The sequence below is a fragment of the Canis lupus genome, chromosome 3 (genome assembly GCF_048164855.1).
Source record: "Canis lupus baileyi chromosome 3, mCanLup2.hap1, whole genome shotgun sequence".
Taxonomy (NCBI): domain Eukaryota; kingdom Metazoa; phylum Chordata; class Mammalia; order Carnivora; family Canidae; genus Canis; species Canis lupus.
This window is the reverse complement of record NC_132840.1, coordinates 8,567,628-8,586,475: the sequence shown is the minus strand read 5'-3', so window position 1 is coordinate 8,586,475 and position 18,848 is coordinate 8,567,628. Positions and strand designations below refer to the sequence as shown.

The 18,848-nt window shown below is 37.5% G+C and overlaps 1 protein-coding gene across 2 annotated transcripts in view; it reads right to left on the bottom strand.

The window, feature by feature from the left end:
- The window catches only part of SNTB2 (syntrophin beta 2), a 115,910-nt gene that overhangs the window by 30,801 nt on the left and 66,261 nt on the right, over nucleotides 1-18,848 (bottom strand). For both annotated transcript variants that reach the window (XM_072816713.1, XM_072816704.1), the window contains exons 3-4: nucleotides 15,135-15,345; nucleotides 4,961-5,103 (exon numbers count right to left, since the gene is read on the bottom strand). In XM_072816713.1, the coding sequence (XP_072672814.1) occupies nucleotides 4,961-5,103; nucleotides 15,135-15,345 (354 nt within the window). The remainder of the gene's footprint in view (nucleotides 1-4,960; nucleotides 5,104-15,134; nucleotides 15,346-18,848) is intronic.

Below are 18,848 nucleotides of genomic sequence, written 5' to 3'. Positions count from 1 at the left end.
TGGCTCATCCACTCATAAGAACATGTTCCAAAAAAAAAAAAAAAGAACATGTTCCAAAGTATCAGAAGTTGGATTAATGAAAGTGAATATTCAGCCCTTTCTCATTACTCATAAATCTCAAACCCTCTTTCACCCACACTAAAGAGCCATAAACATACCACTTTCTGGCCTTGCTTCTCTCTGTGGAATACCTCCCAGTCTGGTTTCATCCGTTGGTTTCTCTTGGTGGCCAAACTCTACCCACTCTGGGAGGCAGAGGATGATTAAGCCCCATTTGGTTCAATCTTGTAGTGACGTCAACCAATTCCACCTGGCTGACAAGGCCACATGGAAAAAATAAACCTCTCATCTGCCTGTCATCTTTGCTCTAATCCACTGGTGCTTCCAGAACAAGGAATAAAGAATCTCTGCTGTTACATTAATTAAACTTATTAAGAAACAACATGTTCAGGGAGCTACAGGCTCCACCCATTTAATTTATGGCCAAGTTCAATTTGCATGTCTAGGTTGATCCAAATAATACATTTGAATTCCTCACATTTAACAGGAAACTTTCACTATTTATAGAAACTATTGGGTAGAGCTAAGCAACTCTTTTAACAATGGCCAAATCAAACCAATTATACTTTTTTTTAAGATTTTATTTATCCATTCATGATAGACAGAGAGAGAGAGAGAGAGAGAGAGGCAGAGACACAGGCAGAGGGAGAAGCAGGCTCCATGCAGGGAGCCCAACATGGGACTCGATCCTGGGACTCCAGAATCACTCCCTGGGTCAAAGGCAGGTGCCAAACCACTGAGCCACCCAGGGATCCCCAATTATACTTTTTACATAGAATTCCTCTTTGACAGATTTTCACTTAATAAATAATAATTACAATTAAAGCAGCTAATACTTACTCGAGCACTTAAAATGTGTCAAGTACCATTGTAGCATTTTACAAGTATTAACTCATCTAATACTCACACCCTATCTCATTAAGATTCACTAAAGAAATTAAAATTGCACAGCACAGAAAGGTTAAGTAACATGCTGTCAATTACCTACGATCAGAGGCAAAATCGGGACTCAAATGCAATTTATTAAGGATTGGTCTTATTATCTTCTATTAAATCTTCAGGGTTTTTTGGTGGAACGGGTTGTTTTAATTATATCAGCTTTACTAAGATATAATTAATGATGTTAGTACACTCAGAATTGTGCAACAATCACCACATTCAATTTTAGAAAACTTTCATTACCCTAAAAAGAAATCCAATTTCCATTAGCCATTACTGTCTATTTTTCCCCATCCACCTCACCTACAACCCTGGCAATGACCAACTTACTTTCTGTTTCTATAGATTTGCCTATTCTGGACATTTCATATAAACTAAATCATATAATATGTGGTGTTTTGTGTTTGGCTATTTTCACTTAATATGTTTTCAAGGTTCATCCACATTGCAGAGTATACCAGAAAACATTCTTTATTGCTGAATAATATTTCATTTTATGGACATACCACTTTTATCAATTGATGGACACTTGTGTTGTTTCCATTGTTTGGGTATTATGAATAATGTTATTGGGAATATTTGTGTATAAGTTTTTTTTTTTTTTTAAGTAAGCTCCATGCCCAGTGTGGAGCCCAACCTGGGGCTTGGACTTAGGGCCCTGAGATCCAGGCCTGAGCTGAGATCAAGAGTCAGATGCTCAATCACTGAGCCACCCAGGCACCCCTCATGTAAAAGTTTTTGTGTGAACCAAAGTTTTCATTTCTTTTGGGTATACAACCTAGGAGAGGAATTGCTAGGTCATATGGTGACTCTTTGTGTAGACTTGAGGAAGTGCCACATTGTTTTTTCACATCAAACACACCATTTTACATTCCCATCAGCAGTATATGAGGGTTACATTTTCTCCACATCCTAGTCTACAATTGTTATTATCTGTCTTTTTAATTATAGCCATTGTTGTGGGTGGGAAGTGGTATCTCATTGTAGTTTCAATTTCCATTTCCTTCATGGCTAATTATGTTGAGTATCTTTTCATGTGTTTATTGGTCTTTTGTATATTTTCCTTAGACAAATGTTTTTTTAGATCCTTTCCTCATTTTTATTTATTTATTTTTAAAGATTTTATTTATTTATTCATGAGAGACACACAGAGAGAGAGAGGCAGAGACATAGGCAGAAGGAGAAGCAGCCTCGTGGGACCCGATCCCGGGACTCTGGGATCACACCCTGACCCGAAGGCAGATGCCCAACCATTGAGCCACCCAGGCGTACCTCTTTCCTCATTTTTTAAATGGGTAGTTAACCTTTTTATTATTGAGTTGTAAGGGTTTTTTGTATATTTTGTAGATACGAGTCCCAAATTAGATAAATGATTTGCAAATATTTTCTCTCATTCTGTGGGTTGTCTTTTCACTTTCTTTTTCTTTTTTCTTTTTTTTTTTTTTTAATTTTTATTTATTTATGATAGTCACAGAGAGAGAGAGAGAGACAGGCAGAGACACAGGCAGAGGGAGAAGCAGGCGCCATGCACCGGGAGCCCGACGTGGGATTCGATCCCGGGTCTCCAGGATCGCACCCTGGGCCAAAGGCAGGCGCTAAACCGCTGCGCCACCCAGGGATCCCCATCTTTTTTGTCTTTTTACTCTCTTGATGGTGACATTTGAAGCATAAAAGTTTTTAATTTTAATGAAGCCCAACTGATTTATTTTTTTCTCTTGTTGCTTGTGCTTTTGGTGTCCTATCCAAGAAGACTCTGCCCAAGCTAAGGTCATGAAGATATACTTCTGTATCTTCTTCTAAGAGTTTTATACTTTTAGCTCTTAAATCTTATTTATATCTTTTCCCTATTTGCAAATCAATGCCACACTGATAGTATACACAGAACCACCCCATTTCCTTCTTTAATACCAAAGTGCTTTGGTGATCGAGGCCCAGTCTAGTCAATGGCCAGAAATAATTTGTTTTATAGGCTTGTACTTTCTAGTATCAAAGGCTCATCTATAGGATGTCACAGATTTCTACTTCATCTTTCCAATGACACACAATTAAGAAAATGTCTAAGGATAAAGCTACCCTCCTTGCATTCTATGATCATAACTGGAGTATAAGCTTCTTCCATAAAATTTAAACTTAAGAGGTATCCACAGTCATATTCATAAACTCTAAATCTTTGGGAAATATAAATTTAATAGTTGTAATTATAACTACTGAGATATGTCCACGTTTTCTTTTTTTTTTAAGATTTATTTATTTATTTTTATTTATGATAGACACAGAGAGAGAGAGAAAGAGGCAGAGACACAGGAGGAGGGAGAAGCAGGCTCCATGCCGGGAGCCCCACGTGGGACTTGATCCCGGGACTCCAGGATCGCGCCCTGGGCCAAAGGCAGGTGCCAAACCGCTGAGCCTCCCAGGGATCCCCTGTCCACATGTTTTCATAGGATTCCTGTCATGCTCCAAATGTAACTATGACTGAGAAACTATAATTTAAGTAATACATTGAACTCAACTAAGATTTACTGAAGGCCCACCATATATATGCAAAGCACTATGGGAGGGCTGAGATGACTAAATCAAGGTCCTGACCTCAAAGAGGTTATAATTTAGTGGGTATTAAAAAAAAATCCAGGAGGGAAACAAAACAAAACAAAACCAGAGAACTGATGGCTAAATTCAGTCTTTATGCAGAACTCTTACGTCCACAAAGAATTAATGAGGGTGCATCTCCCTAATTCTGAGGCTCAACAAATCCTTTATCTCTATTCTGTGATCTAGGTGCTCCAGCTCTAATTTACAGAGAAATTCCTAAAAGCTATGTGAGAATTATATATATATATATATATATATTTTTTTTTTTTTATGATAGTCACACAGATAGAGAGAGAGGCAGAGACACAGGCAGAGGGAGAAGCAGGCTCCATGCACCGGGAGCCCGACGTGGGATTCGATCCCGGGTCTCCAGGATCGTGCCCTGGGCCAAAGGCAGGTGCCAAACCGCTGCGCCACCCAGGGATCCCAGAATTATATTTTTATAAGAAAAAAATGACATATGTAGGAGAACTTGGAAAGTTGAAGGAAATCCTATATAACATGAACGTCTTGCCGTAATTTAAAGAATACTCTTAAAAAAAATAAATAAAGAATACTCTTCCTCAAATGACTCTGTCTACTCAAAGCAGGAACCCCCATCACCACTCCCACCCCCCCACACTGTTCCCTGGAGGACATACCAGATGGTTTTATTATGTAGCTTTTTTTTGCTACCAAATATTTTTCTATGGAGCTCCTTTTTAATATATAGCTTTTGAATTATTTCAAAACCAGATTCTCTTTTAAGACCAAATAAAGTTGAATGTGAATGTGTTCTCTGGTTTCACTAGTTTCTAGTTACCCCTTAAGACATCTTGGCCCAAAAATCTACATATCTCTATTCTTTTCCCTTCCAACTCTCTGCATCTGGCATGATAGAAACATCCTGTTGCTTCAGGTCAAATCAATGTTTATTTGCTGGCGTCAAAATTATGTGTTCTTATACTAGAAAGAGAATTGAAGAATATTTTGGCTGACTTGTGTGGTTTATCCACAGTACCGCATTCTGGTTTAAGTGATTTCATCACTCAGTCAAAAGGCTACCCCAATTTCAGTGGTTTTCTAGTCACAGTCAATAAAGTAAAGGAAAAAAAAAATCCTACTATTTATCTTTATGACTAAGCAAGACTTGAAGGGAACAGTTAGGAAGTTGTTTCAACAACTTAAAAAATGCTAGTGGCAGAAAACACTTACTGAGCTAGGAGCTGCAAAATAATCAATAAGGTTGTAAAAGAAACGTTTTTGTCTTCAACCAACTATATCAGCTACTTAAATGCTATTTTAGGTACCTAAGATAATAGAATTCACTTTCAAATTTTTTGGTAGATTTAGAGTAGGATAGCTATTTTATTTTTTTTGTCTTTAGACTTACCTCGTGGCAACAAGAGGGTAGCTATGACATGGTGATGCCCAGGCATCCCTTGTCCACGGCATACAGTCATAAAGCAGCAAATCCTTCTCAGTCACAGCCATGAGGACAGGTCTCCATTGTTGTCTTCCACCATCTAGTTTTGCCTGTTACAATGGTAAAATCCAGAAAGCAGAACTAATTATAATGATACGCAGTGTAAAAGTCCTTTCAGTGATGGTCTAACACAGTGGGTCTCCATTTTGTTCCTTGATCCTAACAGGCTTGAAGAACAGGAAACATCCCATCAGGTTCCATTCCACTGGCTAGGATTCTCCAATGGGAGGTGTGAGGTGGAGTGTGTAAGCTGGAAAAGCTTTCCCAGAGTGAGTGAGAGACAAAATCTAATGATAGGACTCTGTTTTTATAGAGTTCCCCATTACACTTTAGGATGTTTCTGTTTCTGTTTCAAATGTACCATTGCATTTACCTGCATAAAGTTCACTTACCTCTGTGAGGATTTAAAAGTTAGGAAAACAACCACTCTTTATCCATATTGTCAAGGATCCAAAGCCAGAAAGCAGAAGCGTATGCTGCCCCAGTATATCAAAACATTTCCCCCCATTGAAATAACAAACAGGGAATGCTTAACAATAGTGTTACTTTAACATGGATCCTAAAACAAAAAAAACATAGATGCTTCAGCTATCACTGATGGCTTCAAGGAGAAATCAAAATGATGAATCACTTACAGAATTCTCTTAATACTACTTCTTACTTTCTTTTCCTTAATGACTTCTGAAGGTCATTTGGAAATGTCAGAGCACCCTAAGAATGTATCTATAATCTGAAAAGTGACCTGAGTGGTTTGGTTCTGTGTTATAATACCTACTGCCAGAACTTTCCCCTCGTAGTTAGAGCCACAAACTGATTCCACAAAATAGGGATGAATTCTAGCCAGTGAAGTGACTTATATTCTTGTATGTGCTGATGACCTAACTCTGAGAATGCAGCAAGACATGGCAGAAATAATTCAGCTTTTCTTATCAGTGAATCCAAGTTTTCTAAGATTCTATATTTAGTCTCTGGGTAACTCTATAATATCTGGAGGGAAAATTTCCAGATATTTTTTTAGATTCTTACATTTTTGTGTCACAGACAACCCAAAGGGATTTCTAAGTCTTTGTCTCTGAAATTGTTATAAATGATATTTCAATAGGGAAGATAAGGTAGTCTTCCCTTATTCATGGTTGCTTTTCATGGTTTGAGTAACCCACAGTCAACTACTGTCCTGAAGCAGATGATCTTCCTTCTGATGTGTGGTGAGAAAGTCAATCATAGCCTAACACTCCGACACAGTGCCTACGCCATTAACCTCACTTCATCTCACATCATCACAGAAATCACTAATATAGTACAATAAGATATTTGAGAAAGAGACCACATTCATATAACTTTTATTACAGTTATTGTTATAATTGTTCTATTTTATTATTAGCTATTGCTAATCTCTTACTTTGCCCAATTTATAAATTAAATTTTATTATATGTATGTATGAATAGGAAAAAATATAGTGTGTATATAACATTCAGTACTATCTGTGGTTTCAGGTATCCACTGGGGGTCTTGAAACGTATCCCCAGTGCATAAGGGGGACCACTATAATGCAAAATCTATCTTCCCAAGAGTTTAAAATGGCAATCTCAGTTTCTTTTCCTTAAAGATAGGGAGAGAGGGGGTAGCGGGAGGAGAGGGATAGAAGGAGTAGGAGAGAGAATCCTAAGCAGGCTCCATGCCCAGCACAGAGCCCAATGCAGGGCTCAATCTCACAACCCTGAGATCATACCTCAGCCAAAATCAAGAGCAAGGACGCTTAACTGACTGAGCCACCCAGGTGCCCTAGCAATCTGACTTTTAAAATTGATTATTTCCCAGGATGCCTGAGAGGTTCAGAGGTTAAGTGTCTGCCTTCAGCTCAGGGCATGATCCTGGAGTCCCAGGATCACGTCCCACATCGGGCTCCCTGCATGGAGCCTGCTTCTTCCTCTGTCTGTGTCTCTGCCTGTCTCTCTCTGTGTCTGTCATGAATAAATAAATAAAATATTTTTTAAAAAATTAATTTTCCCCTAAGTTATAAGAGAGATTTTGAAGGCTAGATCAGAGCATATACATTTGGAAAACCTAATTTTTTTAAAAGAGATTTTATTTATTTATTCATGAGAGACACACAGAGAGAGAGAGACAGGCAGAGACACAGGCAGAGGGAAAAGCAGGCTCCATGCAGGAAGCCCTATGTGGGATTCGATCCCAGGACTCCAGGATCACACCCTGAGCCAAAGGCAGACGTTTAACCGCTGAGCCACCCAGATGTCCTAGAAAACCTAAATTAAATGTATTTTAGAGACATTTAGAAAGATAAAGAAGATATTTTAGGCAATAGAGGAAAACTGGTAATACCAATAGAAATAATATCTAATTTCAAGATAGAGAACTTTTTGTTCAACTAACAATTTTTATTTTTTTTTATTTTATTTTTTTAAAGATTTTTTTTTTAATTTATTTATGACAGTCACACACAGAGAGAGAGAGAGGCAGAGACACAGGCAGAGGGAGAAGCAGGCTCCATGCACCGGGAGCCCGATGTGGGATTCGATCCCGGGTCTCCAGGATCGCGCCCTGGGCCAAAGGCAGGCGCCAAACCGCTGCGCCACCCAGGGATCCCTCAACTAACAATTTTTAAAAAGTGTTTATTCTTTGGCCCTTTTGAGTCCCTAGTTTTTAGAGAACTTCTTTTCTCTCTTCTATGTACCATTGCAGTAAAGTGAAACGTCATTTTAAATCATTCTGTTTGTCTATTTGCCTCAAGTTATAAGGACACTGTTTGCTTTCAGTGTAGTCAAAATGCTGCCTGCTATATATAGCATGTGTTTTTGGTTGTGGTATCGGTACAAGCAGCCTTGGGGCTCCACTAGTAAGTATTTGGCCAGAGAAAAAAGGGATACTAATGTTAGGGTTCTGGTTTGCTTGTGTTTCAACACCCACACATGCACACACCTAGCTAAACAACAGCCTTCTCCAAATTTTATTTTTAATAGAGTTGAATAACACTAAAGATGAAAAATTAACAGTTACTATTCATTCCCTAAATCCTAAACCTATAAATCAATCTTTTTGACAAGTGATATACTTCTGTCCTTAATTGTGTTATTATGATAGAAAATAGAGAGCAAAAACTAAATAAACCACTCCACTAATGCTGATTTAATGTTTATGGTCCTAACTTGAGTATTTACACATTTTGAGAATTATTATTTTTTAAAAGATTTTATTAATTCATTCATGAGAGACACACAGAGAGAGAAGCAGAGACATAGGCAGAGGGAGAAGCAGGCTCCATGCAGGAAGCCCGATGTGGGACTCGATCCTCAGGACTCCAGCATCACGCCCTGAGATGGAAGGCAGACACTTAACCGCTGAGCCACCCAGGCATCCCTGAACTTGTATTCTTGAACAATATTTTATAATTAGTGATTTGTTTGTTTTTTGTATGAATATATACAGACATACACAAAAAAAATTACTGAGCATCTACTATATATATAGCATTAGGCTAACATCTCTGGGGGCAGTAAAGATTTGGGAAAAAATTGTTCCCATCTTCCAAGAGCTCAAAATTGATTGGAAGAAACACCACATAAATATGGTCCATAAAAGACATTGTGATGAATTGGTGGCCTTGTTTTCCTCCTTTCTACTTGTCTTTATGGAACACAAACCAAATTAATTTCTCTTTAAATGTCTAACAAGTTGGGATCCCTGGGTGGGTCAGCGGTTTAGCACCTGTCTTTGGCCCAGGGCGCGATCCTGAAGTCCCAGGATCGAGTCCCGCGTCAGGCTCCCTGCATGGAGCCTGCTTCTCCCTCTGCCTGTGTCTCTGCCTCTCTCTCTGTCTATTGTGAATAAATAAATAAAATTAAAAAAAAAATAAAAGTCTAACAACTCTCTGGTGCCTGGGTGGTTCAGTGGTTGAATGTCTACTTTTGGCTTAGGTTGTGATCCCAGTGTGCTGGGATCAACTCCTGCATCAGGCTCCCCATGGGGAGCCTGCTTCTCCTTCTGCCTATGTCTCTGTTTCTCTATGTCTCTCATGAACGAATTAATAAAAATTTTTATCTCTATGTGTGTGTCTCTCATGAATAAATAAATAAAATAAATAAAATCTTATAAATAAGCAAATAAGTTCAACCTTGATGGAAGGTAATTTTTTTAAAAATTTTTATTTATTTATGATAGTCACAGAGAGAGAGAGAGAGAGAGAGGCAGAGACATAGGCAGAGGGAGAAGCAGGCTCCATGCACCGGGAGCCTGACGTGGGATTCGATCCCGGGTCTCCAGGATGGTGCCCTGGGCCGAAGGCAGGCGCTAAACTGCTGCGCCACACAGGGATCCCCGATGGAAGGTAATTTGGCAATATTTATCAAAATTACAAATGCATATCCCCTTTTGTGGTTCTTTCAAAATATGTCCACAAAGTCTTTACTACTCTTCTTTTAAGAGGTAGAGCCCTTAGGTGTAGAGTAAACTTAACTCAGGCTAATGAAAAGAATATAGCAGAACAGACTATGAAAGGGACTATGGCTTCTATTTTGCTCTTTCTCTCAGATCACTCACTCTGGGGAAAACCAGTAGCCATGTCTTAAGGACCCTCAGGCAGCCCTGTACCAAAGGCCTCCATGGCAAGAAACTAAGGCCTCCTGCCAACAGCCATGTGAATGGATCATGCTGGAAGTGGCCCTCCCAACCTCAGTCAAGCCCTCCCATGACTGCTCCCTGGCTGATAGCCTGACTGCTGCAACTTCATGAGGGATCCCAAGCCCGAACCATCCAGCTATACTGCTGCCATATTTCTTTCTTCAGAAACTATGTGAGGTAAATATTTGTTATTTTAAGGCCACTAAGTTTGGGAGTCATTTGTCATGTAGCAATAGATAACTAAAACACCCCCTTGAACTCAGCTCTTCTGGGGATTTATCTTATCCTTCAGGTATAGAAATATCCCTACTCTCTAAATTATCGATATCTAAATATAGTAACTGCTGCTTCAGAAGACATGAACACATATTTCTCCAAAGACATCCAGATCACCAATAGACACAAAAAAAGATGCTCAATATCACTCATCATCAGAAAAATGCAAACTGAAACTATAGTGAGATATCACCTCACACTTGTCAGAATAACTACAATCAGAAAATATAAGTAAGAAACAACAGTGTTTGCAAGGATATAGAAAGAAAAGAACCCTCTTACACTGTTGGTGAGGACGCAAACTGGTGCATTCACTGTGGAAAATAATATGGAGGCTCCTCAAAAAATTAAAAATAGAGCTGCCCTAAAATCCAGTAATCAAACTACTGGGTATTTACCAGAAGAATACAAAAATACTAATTTGAAGGGATATATGTATGCATCTCCATGCGTATAGCAGCATTATTTAGAAGGAGGAGGAGGAGGAGGAAAAGAAGGAGGAGAAGAAGGAAAAGGCAAACAAGGTGAAGAAGAAGAAAGAGAAGAAAGAGGAGAAGAAGATGATGACGAAGAAGAAGAGGAGGAGGAGGAAGAGATTTATATATACATACAAGGAAAAAAAGAGGCACTGTTGTACCAGGAGAAAAACTTTTTTTTGAGGATAAAAAGTACATCTTATTTTTTAAGATTTTATTTTAGTTCCAGTAAGTTAACATAGTGTTATATTAATTTCAGGTGTACAATATGATTCAACATTTCAATACATCACCTGGTACTCATTACGGTAAGTGTCCTCCTTAAATCTCCATCATGTATTCAACCAATCCCTCCACCCATCTCCCTCTGGTAATCTTCAGTTTGCTCTCTATGTCTGTTTCTTGATCTGTTTTTCATATTTTCCCTTTGTTTTGTTTCTTAAATTCTACATATAAGTGAAATCATATGGTATTTTTCTGACTGACTTATTTACTGTTTAGCCCCGTGTATGTCATTGCAAATGTCAAGATTTCATTTTTTATGGCTGAATATTATGGCTGAATAATATTCTATTGTGTATATATACCGCATCTTCTTTATTCATCAGTCATTGGACACTTGGGCTATTTCCTTATCTTGGCTATTGTAAATAATGTTGCTATAAACATCGGGGTACATGTAACCTTTTGGATTAGTGTTCTTGTATTCTTGGGTAAATACCCAGTAGTGCAATTGCTGGATCATAAGGTAGTTCTATTTTTAACTATATGAAGAATCTACATACTATTTTCCATAGTGGCTGCACCAGTTTGCATTCCCACCAACAGTGCACAAGTGTTCCTGTATCTACACATCCTCACCAACACTTGTTGTTTCTTGTGTTTTTTTACTTTAGCCATTCTGACAGTATGAGATATTTCATTGTAGTTTTGATTTGCATTTCCCTGATGAAAAGTTATGCTGAGCATTTCTTCATGTGTCTGTTGGATTTTGGATGTATTCTTTGAAGAAATGTCTGTTCGTGTCTTCTGTCCATTTTTAAATTGGATTATTTTTTTTTGAAGTTCTTTATGTATTTTGGCCAACCCTTTATCGAATGTCATTTGCAGTATCTTCTCCCATTCAATAGGCTGCCTTTTAGTTTTGTTGACTGCTTCCTTCACTGTGCAGAAGTTTTTTATTCTGATGAAGTCCTAATAGTTTATGTTTGCTTTTATTTCCCTTGCCTTGGGAAAGACATATCTAGAAAGATGTTGCTATAGTCGATGTCAGAGAAGTTACTTCCTGTGCTCTCTTCTAGGACTTTTATGGTTTCAGGTATCACATTTAGGTATTTAATCAATTTTTAATTTATTTTTGTGTATTATGTAAAAAAGTGGTTCAGTTTCACTCTATTGCATGTAGCTGTCTAGTTTTCTCAGCACTGTTTGTTGTAGACACATTCTTTTTCCCACTGGATATTCTTTTCTCCTTTGTTGAAGACTGATTATGTATTGTGGGTTTACTTCTGGATTTTCTATTCTGTTTCAATAATCTATGTCTATTTTTGTGTCAGTACCATACTGTTTTGATTACTACAGCTTTGTAATATAACTTGAAGTCTAAAATTGTGAAGCCTCTAGCTTCATCTTTCTTTTTCAAGATTGTTTTGGCTATCTGGGGTCTTTTGCAGTTCTATACAAATTTAATATTCTTTGTTCTAGTGAAAAATGCTGTTGGTATTTTGATAGGGAGTGCTTAAACATGTAGATTGTTTTCGGTAGTGTAGATATTTTAAGAATATTTGTTCTCCCAATCCAGGAGCATGGTATGCCTTTCTATTTCTTTGTGTCATCTTCAATCTCTTTCATCAGTGTTTTATCATTTTCTGAGTATAGGTCTTTCACCTTTTTGGTTAGGTTTGTTCCTAGATATCTTATTATTTTGGGTGCAAGTGTAAATGAGATTTTTTTCTTAATTTCTCTTTCTGCTGCTTCATTTTTAGGGTATAGAAATGCAACAGATTTCTGCACACTGATTTTGTATCCTGCAGATTTTACTGAATTCATTTATCCATTCTAGCAGTTTTTTGATAGAGTCTTTTAGGTTTTGTTTTTTGTTTTTTTAAGATTTTTAATTTATTTATTCATGAGAGACAGAGAGAGAAAGAGAGGCAGAGACATGGGCAGAGGGAGAAGCAGGCTCTATGCGGGGAGCCCGAAGTGGGACTCTATCCTGGGACTCCAGGATCATGCCCTGGACTGTAGGCTGCGCTAAACCACTGAGCCACTCAGGCTGCCCTCTTTTAGGTTTTCTATATAGAGTATCCTGTCATCTGCAAATAGTGAGTTTTACTTCTTCCCTACCAATTCAGATCTCTTTTATTTCTTTTTGTTGTCTGATTGCTGTGGCTAGGACTTCTAGTACTATGTTAAATAAAAGTGATGAGAGTGGACATTCATTGAGTATGATGTTCGCTGTGGGTTTTTCATATACGGTCTTGATTATTTTGAGATATGTTCCCTCTAAACCTACTTTGTCAAGGGATTTTATCATGAATCAGTGTCATACTTTGTCAAATGCTTTCTTTTTTTTTTTTTTTTTGTCTTTTTTTTGTCAAATGCTTTCTTCTGCATCTATTGATGTGATTTTATGGTTCTTACCCTTTCTCTTATTGATGTGATGTATGACATTGATTGATTTGTGAATATCAAACCACCCTTGTAACCCAGGAATAAATCCCACTATATTGTGATGATATTTTTAAATGTATTGTTGAATTTGGTTTGGTAGTATTTTGCTTAGAATTTTTCATCTATGCTCATTAAGTATGTTGGGCCTAACATTCTCTTTTTTAGTGATATCTTTATCTGGTTTTGGTATCAGGGTAATGTTGGTCTTACAGGATAAATTTGGAAGTTTTCCTTCCTTTTCTATTTTTTGGAATAATTTAAGAAGAATCATTATTAATTTTCCAAGAAACAGACTCTTAACTATAGAGAACAAACTGATAGTTATCTGAAAGGAGGTGGATGGGGGGATGGTGATACAGGTGATGGGGTTTAAAGAGTAGACTTACCATGATGAGCACTGTGGAATGTGTAGAATTGCCGAATTACCTGAAACTAATTGTATATCTGAAACTAATATATACTGTATGTTAACTATACTGGAATTAAAATAAAAAACTTAAAACATTTAGAAACAATGATAAATTTAACTAACATACTAAAACTTTCAAAATCATAGGTACTTATACCATGATTCTCATTAGTTTCTTCTCTGCTTAATTATCCTTTTTTTTTTAATAAATTTTTATTTATTTATGATAGTCACACACAGAGAGAGAGAGAGAGGCAGAGACACAGGCAGAGGGAGAAGCAGGCTCCATGCACCGGGAGTCCGATGTGGGATTCGATCCCGGGTCTCCAAGATCGTGCCCTGGGCCAAAGGCAGGCGCCAAACTGCTGCGCCACCCAGGGATCCCTGCTTAATTATCCTAATTATGCGTCTTAGAAATTATCACAATGCTAATTCTGTGTTCTAACTTAGCATAATTATTATTTGAAACATTTATAAAATTTCAGAGCTCAAAAGAAAAAACAGATTAGTAGAGTCCAGTGTTGGTCTACACAATTTCCTGGTGAGTTACCAAACAAGATTGCTAGGCCCCACCACAGATTTATCAAATCAGAACTGTGTTGAGGTGGGACATGGGGGAGGGGAGGGTGGAGAGCAGACCTCACAAACTAGTTAAAACAAAATAAAAACAAGAGAACAATATATTCCTGTGCTGATACTGACATAATCCCAGCCCCTTTGGACACACATTAGGGAACCAGGATTCAAAGAGATGAAGGAACTTTTAAAAAGCTCTAAAAGCAGTGGAAACCAGAACTACTACTTAAAACACTCATTTTAGAACCCTTAGTCCAGTCTTCTTTTTTCAACTCCTGGTGCCCGAGCTGACCGTCAAGGACCCAAAAGAAAAAGGATGTACCATAACATCATGTATACTCAAAGTCTCCCTTTAGTCAAAATGGGATTCAAACTAATTTGGATTAAGTTCTTCCTTTCCTTTTACCCAATGTCCTTTTTTCATTTTTCAATTGTGGAAGACAACCATACATTTGGCTAATGGCTTGTAAAATATTTTGCGTATTTTATACTTTTCCCAGAACAAGGGAATAAGCTTTCTGTCCCTGAATCTCTGGCAATAGACTAGAACAGGGGTTGTGAAACTATGACCTATGGGCCAAATGCAGCCTTGTACCTGTTTTTATAAATAAAGTTTTATTGAAACACAGCCACACCTCTCCATTTTCATACTGTCTACCACTGTTTTCTTGTTCCAACTGCAGAGTCAAGTAGTTGTGACACTATCTGGCCCATGGCAGAAAAAGTTTGCTGATCCTATTCTAAAATCATGAAAATTATCCTCTGTCATTAAGGAAAGAGATGGTAATAAGAATCTCTTTTTAGTTATCTTGTGATGATGATTATCATGACAGTCAGTTCTTCTGATGGAGGTAATAATCAGCAACAAATAACTAAATGGTAGGGAGGAGAAACACAAGATCAACAAACAAAAGATCTGCAAGCTAGATATCCAGGACCTGACTGCATGATAAAGATTACAGGTATATGAAATGCGGGAACCACCTTGGCCCTGAATGGTGACCCAGTGAGACCCTGCCCTGCCTCTCAACCTACCTGTTCTGCCAGCCAGGCAATGTGCTTGACCTCCTTGCTGCCTCCTGCTGTACTGGTTGCACCAAGCATGGCATTGAGTTCAGCCAACACCTGTGGGAGGAGAGCCATTATGTTGGTGTGGATAGCTACGAACCAGGAGTGTGCTGTGGCTGTATCCTTGCAGCGCAGGATCAACGTGTTTCTGCTATCAGGAGAATGTAGTTCTATCAATCTGTGTGGAAAAAGAAAAAAAAAAAAAAGCTAGATCAGAAGTTATCAAACCTGCCAGAGTGTAACATATGTAACTGGAAATCTATTTTAATTTTACATTCCAGAATAGAGATACTTTCTCTTAATTCCTTCGGGCCCAATTTCACAGAAAACCACATATGGAAAGATAATCATCAGAAAGACTAACTGCTGGGTCTGCTGTTTCAGTGTGTTAATGTAATGACCTAAAATGAAGGAACCTATTGTATGGGCTATGGTAAAACACCTTGCTTTGCTTTAATTTCCATGTCAAAGAAATGGAAAGCATGCTTGTTGAATGTCATATGCACACTGTAAAGAAGGAACTGATATATTTTTTTAAATACTTAGAAAATTCTGGTATAAGATATTGCTAGGTAAATAAATCTAACTGCCAAATAGTGAACTGAAATTTCCACTATGCGGAATAGAGAAAAGAGAAAATAACTGAAGAATAGGACTTTTTATGAAAATCTGAAACTTGCTTTTAGGGCCTGGGTAAAATTACATGGTTAAATCACCCACTGAGTCATAGGAGAAAAAGAGTTAAGAGATCTTTAACTCTAGGCCTGTTATTTGTTAATGCCCCACTGAGAACAATCCAAACTTCAAAAGTCACCTTTAGGAATTTGATAAATTTCTCTACAAATACATCGAACACATTTCTTAGAAAGCAATTTATTGGGTACTGTTTTCTGTTTTGGTCAAAATTTTTGCCAAGATGAGTTTAAAAAGTCAAATAAATAAATGAAATAGATGTATACACTTCTGTGTTCTAACAGTGAACATATCTATCTTTCAAAATGGACAAAAGATAAAGCTCTTAGGAGTGTTTTTCATGGTAGGCTAAAAACTGAAAAACTGCCACTGACTGGGTACAGATCTTTTTATTCTTTCATCTTTCTGAAGACAGTTTTTGCTGCCTTGAAGTACTGTCATGCGATCCTATACTACTTTAGAAGATAAGTAGCTTACTTGGATACTAGCATGCCTGCCTTGAAGCTTGTGCCCCTCTCTTTTGCCACATTTCTAAACCCTTTGTGATCACAAAGGGAATGTATTTCAATTTGCCATACTTAATATGGCAAATACACATTGTCATCTCAACTGTCATTAGACTATCCTTTCTTAAATAAGTATTTATTGAGAACCCACTATATGCCAGCTATTTTTTGAGACACTAACAATGGAGATACAGTGGTGAAAAAAGATAGAAAAAAAATAATCTCTGCCTTCATTGGATCTATTGATCTATAGATCCAATGATCCGTCTAATGAAGACGGCAAAAATTTAACAATTAATACAATTACAGATTACAATACATGCTCCTATAAAGGACTGTGATAACTACTATGAATTTCTTGTCTAAAAGAGGCAAGATGGTAGGGGCAAAAAGCAGGACTGCAATGGAGGCCTCTACACCTCCAAGGCACACTTACCCAGCTAGTGTCACACTCTGAAACAGGTTATAAACACATCTACCTCATACTTACCGACTCACCTACCTAGTCCCCTTCCTCTCACTGGAGTTAGTCACCTAGCTATCTGAAAGGCTAGCCACTAGTCTATCTATGCTTTATATGCCTTCAAAGTTCTAAGGCAATGGCCAAAAGGCCAAAAAATTCTAGAAAAGAGTCACAACATAAAATAAGATCTGGGAACAGTCAAAACTTGAGCCCATACTAGAAAGCTCATATTATTAAGAAAAAAAATCTTTAGATAGCAAGTCATAAGCTATTTGCTTTTGTTTTGTTTTTCTGTGCTGGGTGCAAAATCTGCTTAAGATTCTCTACCCCCACCCCGCCCCTCTCTCTCTTAAAAAAAAAAAAAAAAAACGGTAAAAACCACCTAAATATCCACCAATGGAATGGATTTTAAAATGTGGTATTATACAAAGAAGGGAATATTATGCAGCCTTAAAAAGGAAGAAAATTCTGGTACATGCTACAACATGGGTGACCTTGAGGACATTATGTTCAGTGAAATAAGCCAGTCACTAAAAGAGAAATATTGTATGAGTTCACATATATGAAGTATCTAGAGTAGTCAAACTCGTAGAAATAAAAATTAGAATGGTAGTTGCCAGGGGTTGGGAGGAGGGGAGAATAGGGAGTTGTTCTGAAATGGGTATGGAATTTTAGTTTTGCAAGACTAAAAATTTTTGGAGATTGTTGTACAAATATACTTACTACCACTTAATTATACACTTAAAAATGGTTGAGATGGTAAATTTTATGTTATGGGTATTTTACCACAATTAAAAACTGTAATATAAATTAATTAGAAATAACCTTGTGGTGGGATGCAAGATGGATTACAGTAGATAAAGATATGGCCTGGGGAGATTTAATTGGACCCAAAGAAGGATAAAACCAGAGAGTTCACCAGTAGGATAGACTTCTAGGCAGAAGGAATTCCTCCATCCTAAAAGCCCACCAAAAGTAGAAACAGGCAAAAAAACAAAAACAAAAACAAACAAACAAACAAAAAAAAGTAGAAACAGGAAGAGAAACAAATAGCTTATTCATATTAACCTTTATTTTTTTCCCTCAATGTTATTTTATCACATCTATTCTTTCTGATGTTATTTTTCACTATATTAATTTTTGTTGTCATGAACAAAAATTCTTAAGGTATTTATTGGCTACAAAACTGGTTATATTTTCTAGAAGAAAAATAGCTATACATTTGTTATGGGAAGATTTAAAGCAGTATATTACACTCAATAACACAATAAAATATTGCACTAAAAGGCAGAATCATTTCTAATTCTTTTGATGAGTTAATAATTGTAATATCCAGAAAAACTGCTCAAATTATTATTAAAGTAGTCAAACTTATTTTAAAGTTACTTAATGGGGATGCCTGGGTGGCTCAGTGATTGGGCATCTGCCTTTGACTCAGGGAGTGATCCTGGATTCCCAGGATTGAGTCCCACATCAGGCTCCTTGCATGGAGCCTGCTTCTCCTCCCTCTGCCTGGTTCTTTGCCTCTCTTTCTGTGTCTCTCATGAATAAATAAATAAAATCTTAAAAAAAAAAATAAAGTTACTCAATGACAAGTTATCTATAAAATTCAATGCTGGATTATTAGATAATGTGTGACTGCAAACTCAAAGCAAGTTGTTGTATATTTTCTCTATTGCTTATACTATTTTTTTAAAGATTTTATTTATTTATTTGAGAGGGGGAGAGAGAGAGAGCAGAGCCCAACTAGAGGCTCAATCACAGGACGCAGGGATCATGACCTGAGGCAAAGGCAGATGCTCTACTGACTGAGCCACCCAGGCGCCTTACTTATACTAATCTTAGGAAGAAAAAGCATTTCCAGTATTTCTAGAGCTCCCTATAAAACATAGCAACTGAGCACACACATTTAGTCAACTCCTTCCTAAAATCCCACTATAGGGCAGCCCCGGTGGCTTAGTGCTTTGGCACCGCCTTCAGCCCAGGGTGTGATCCTGGAGGCCCAGGATCAAGTCCCAT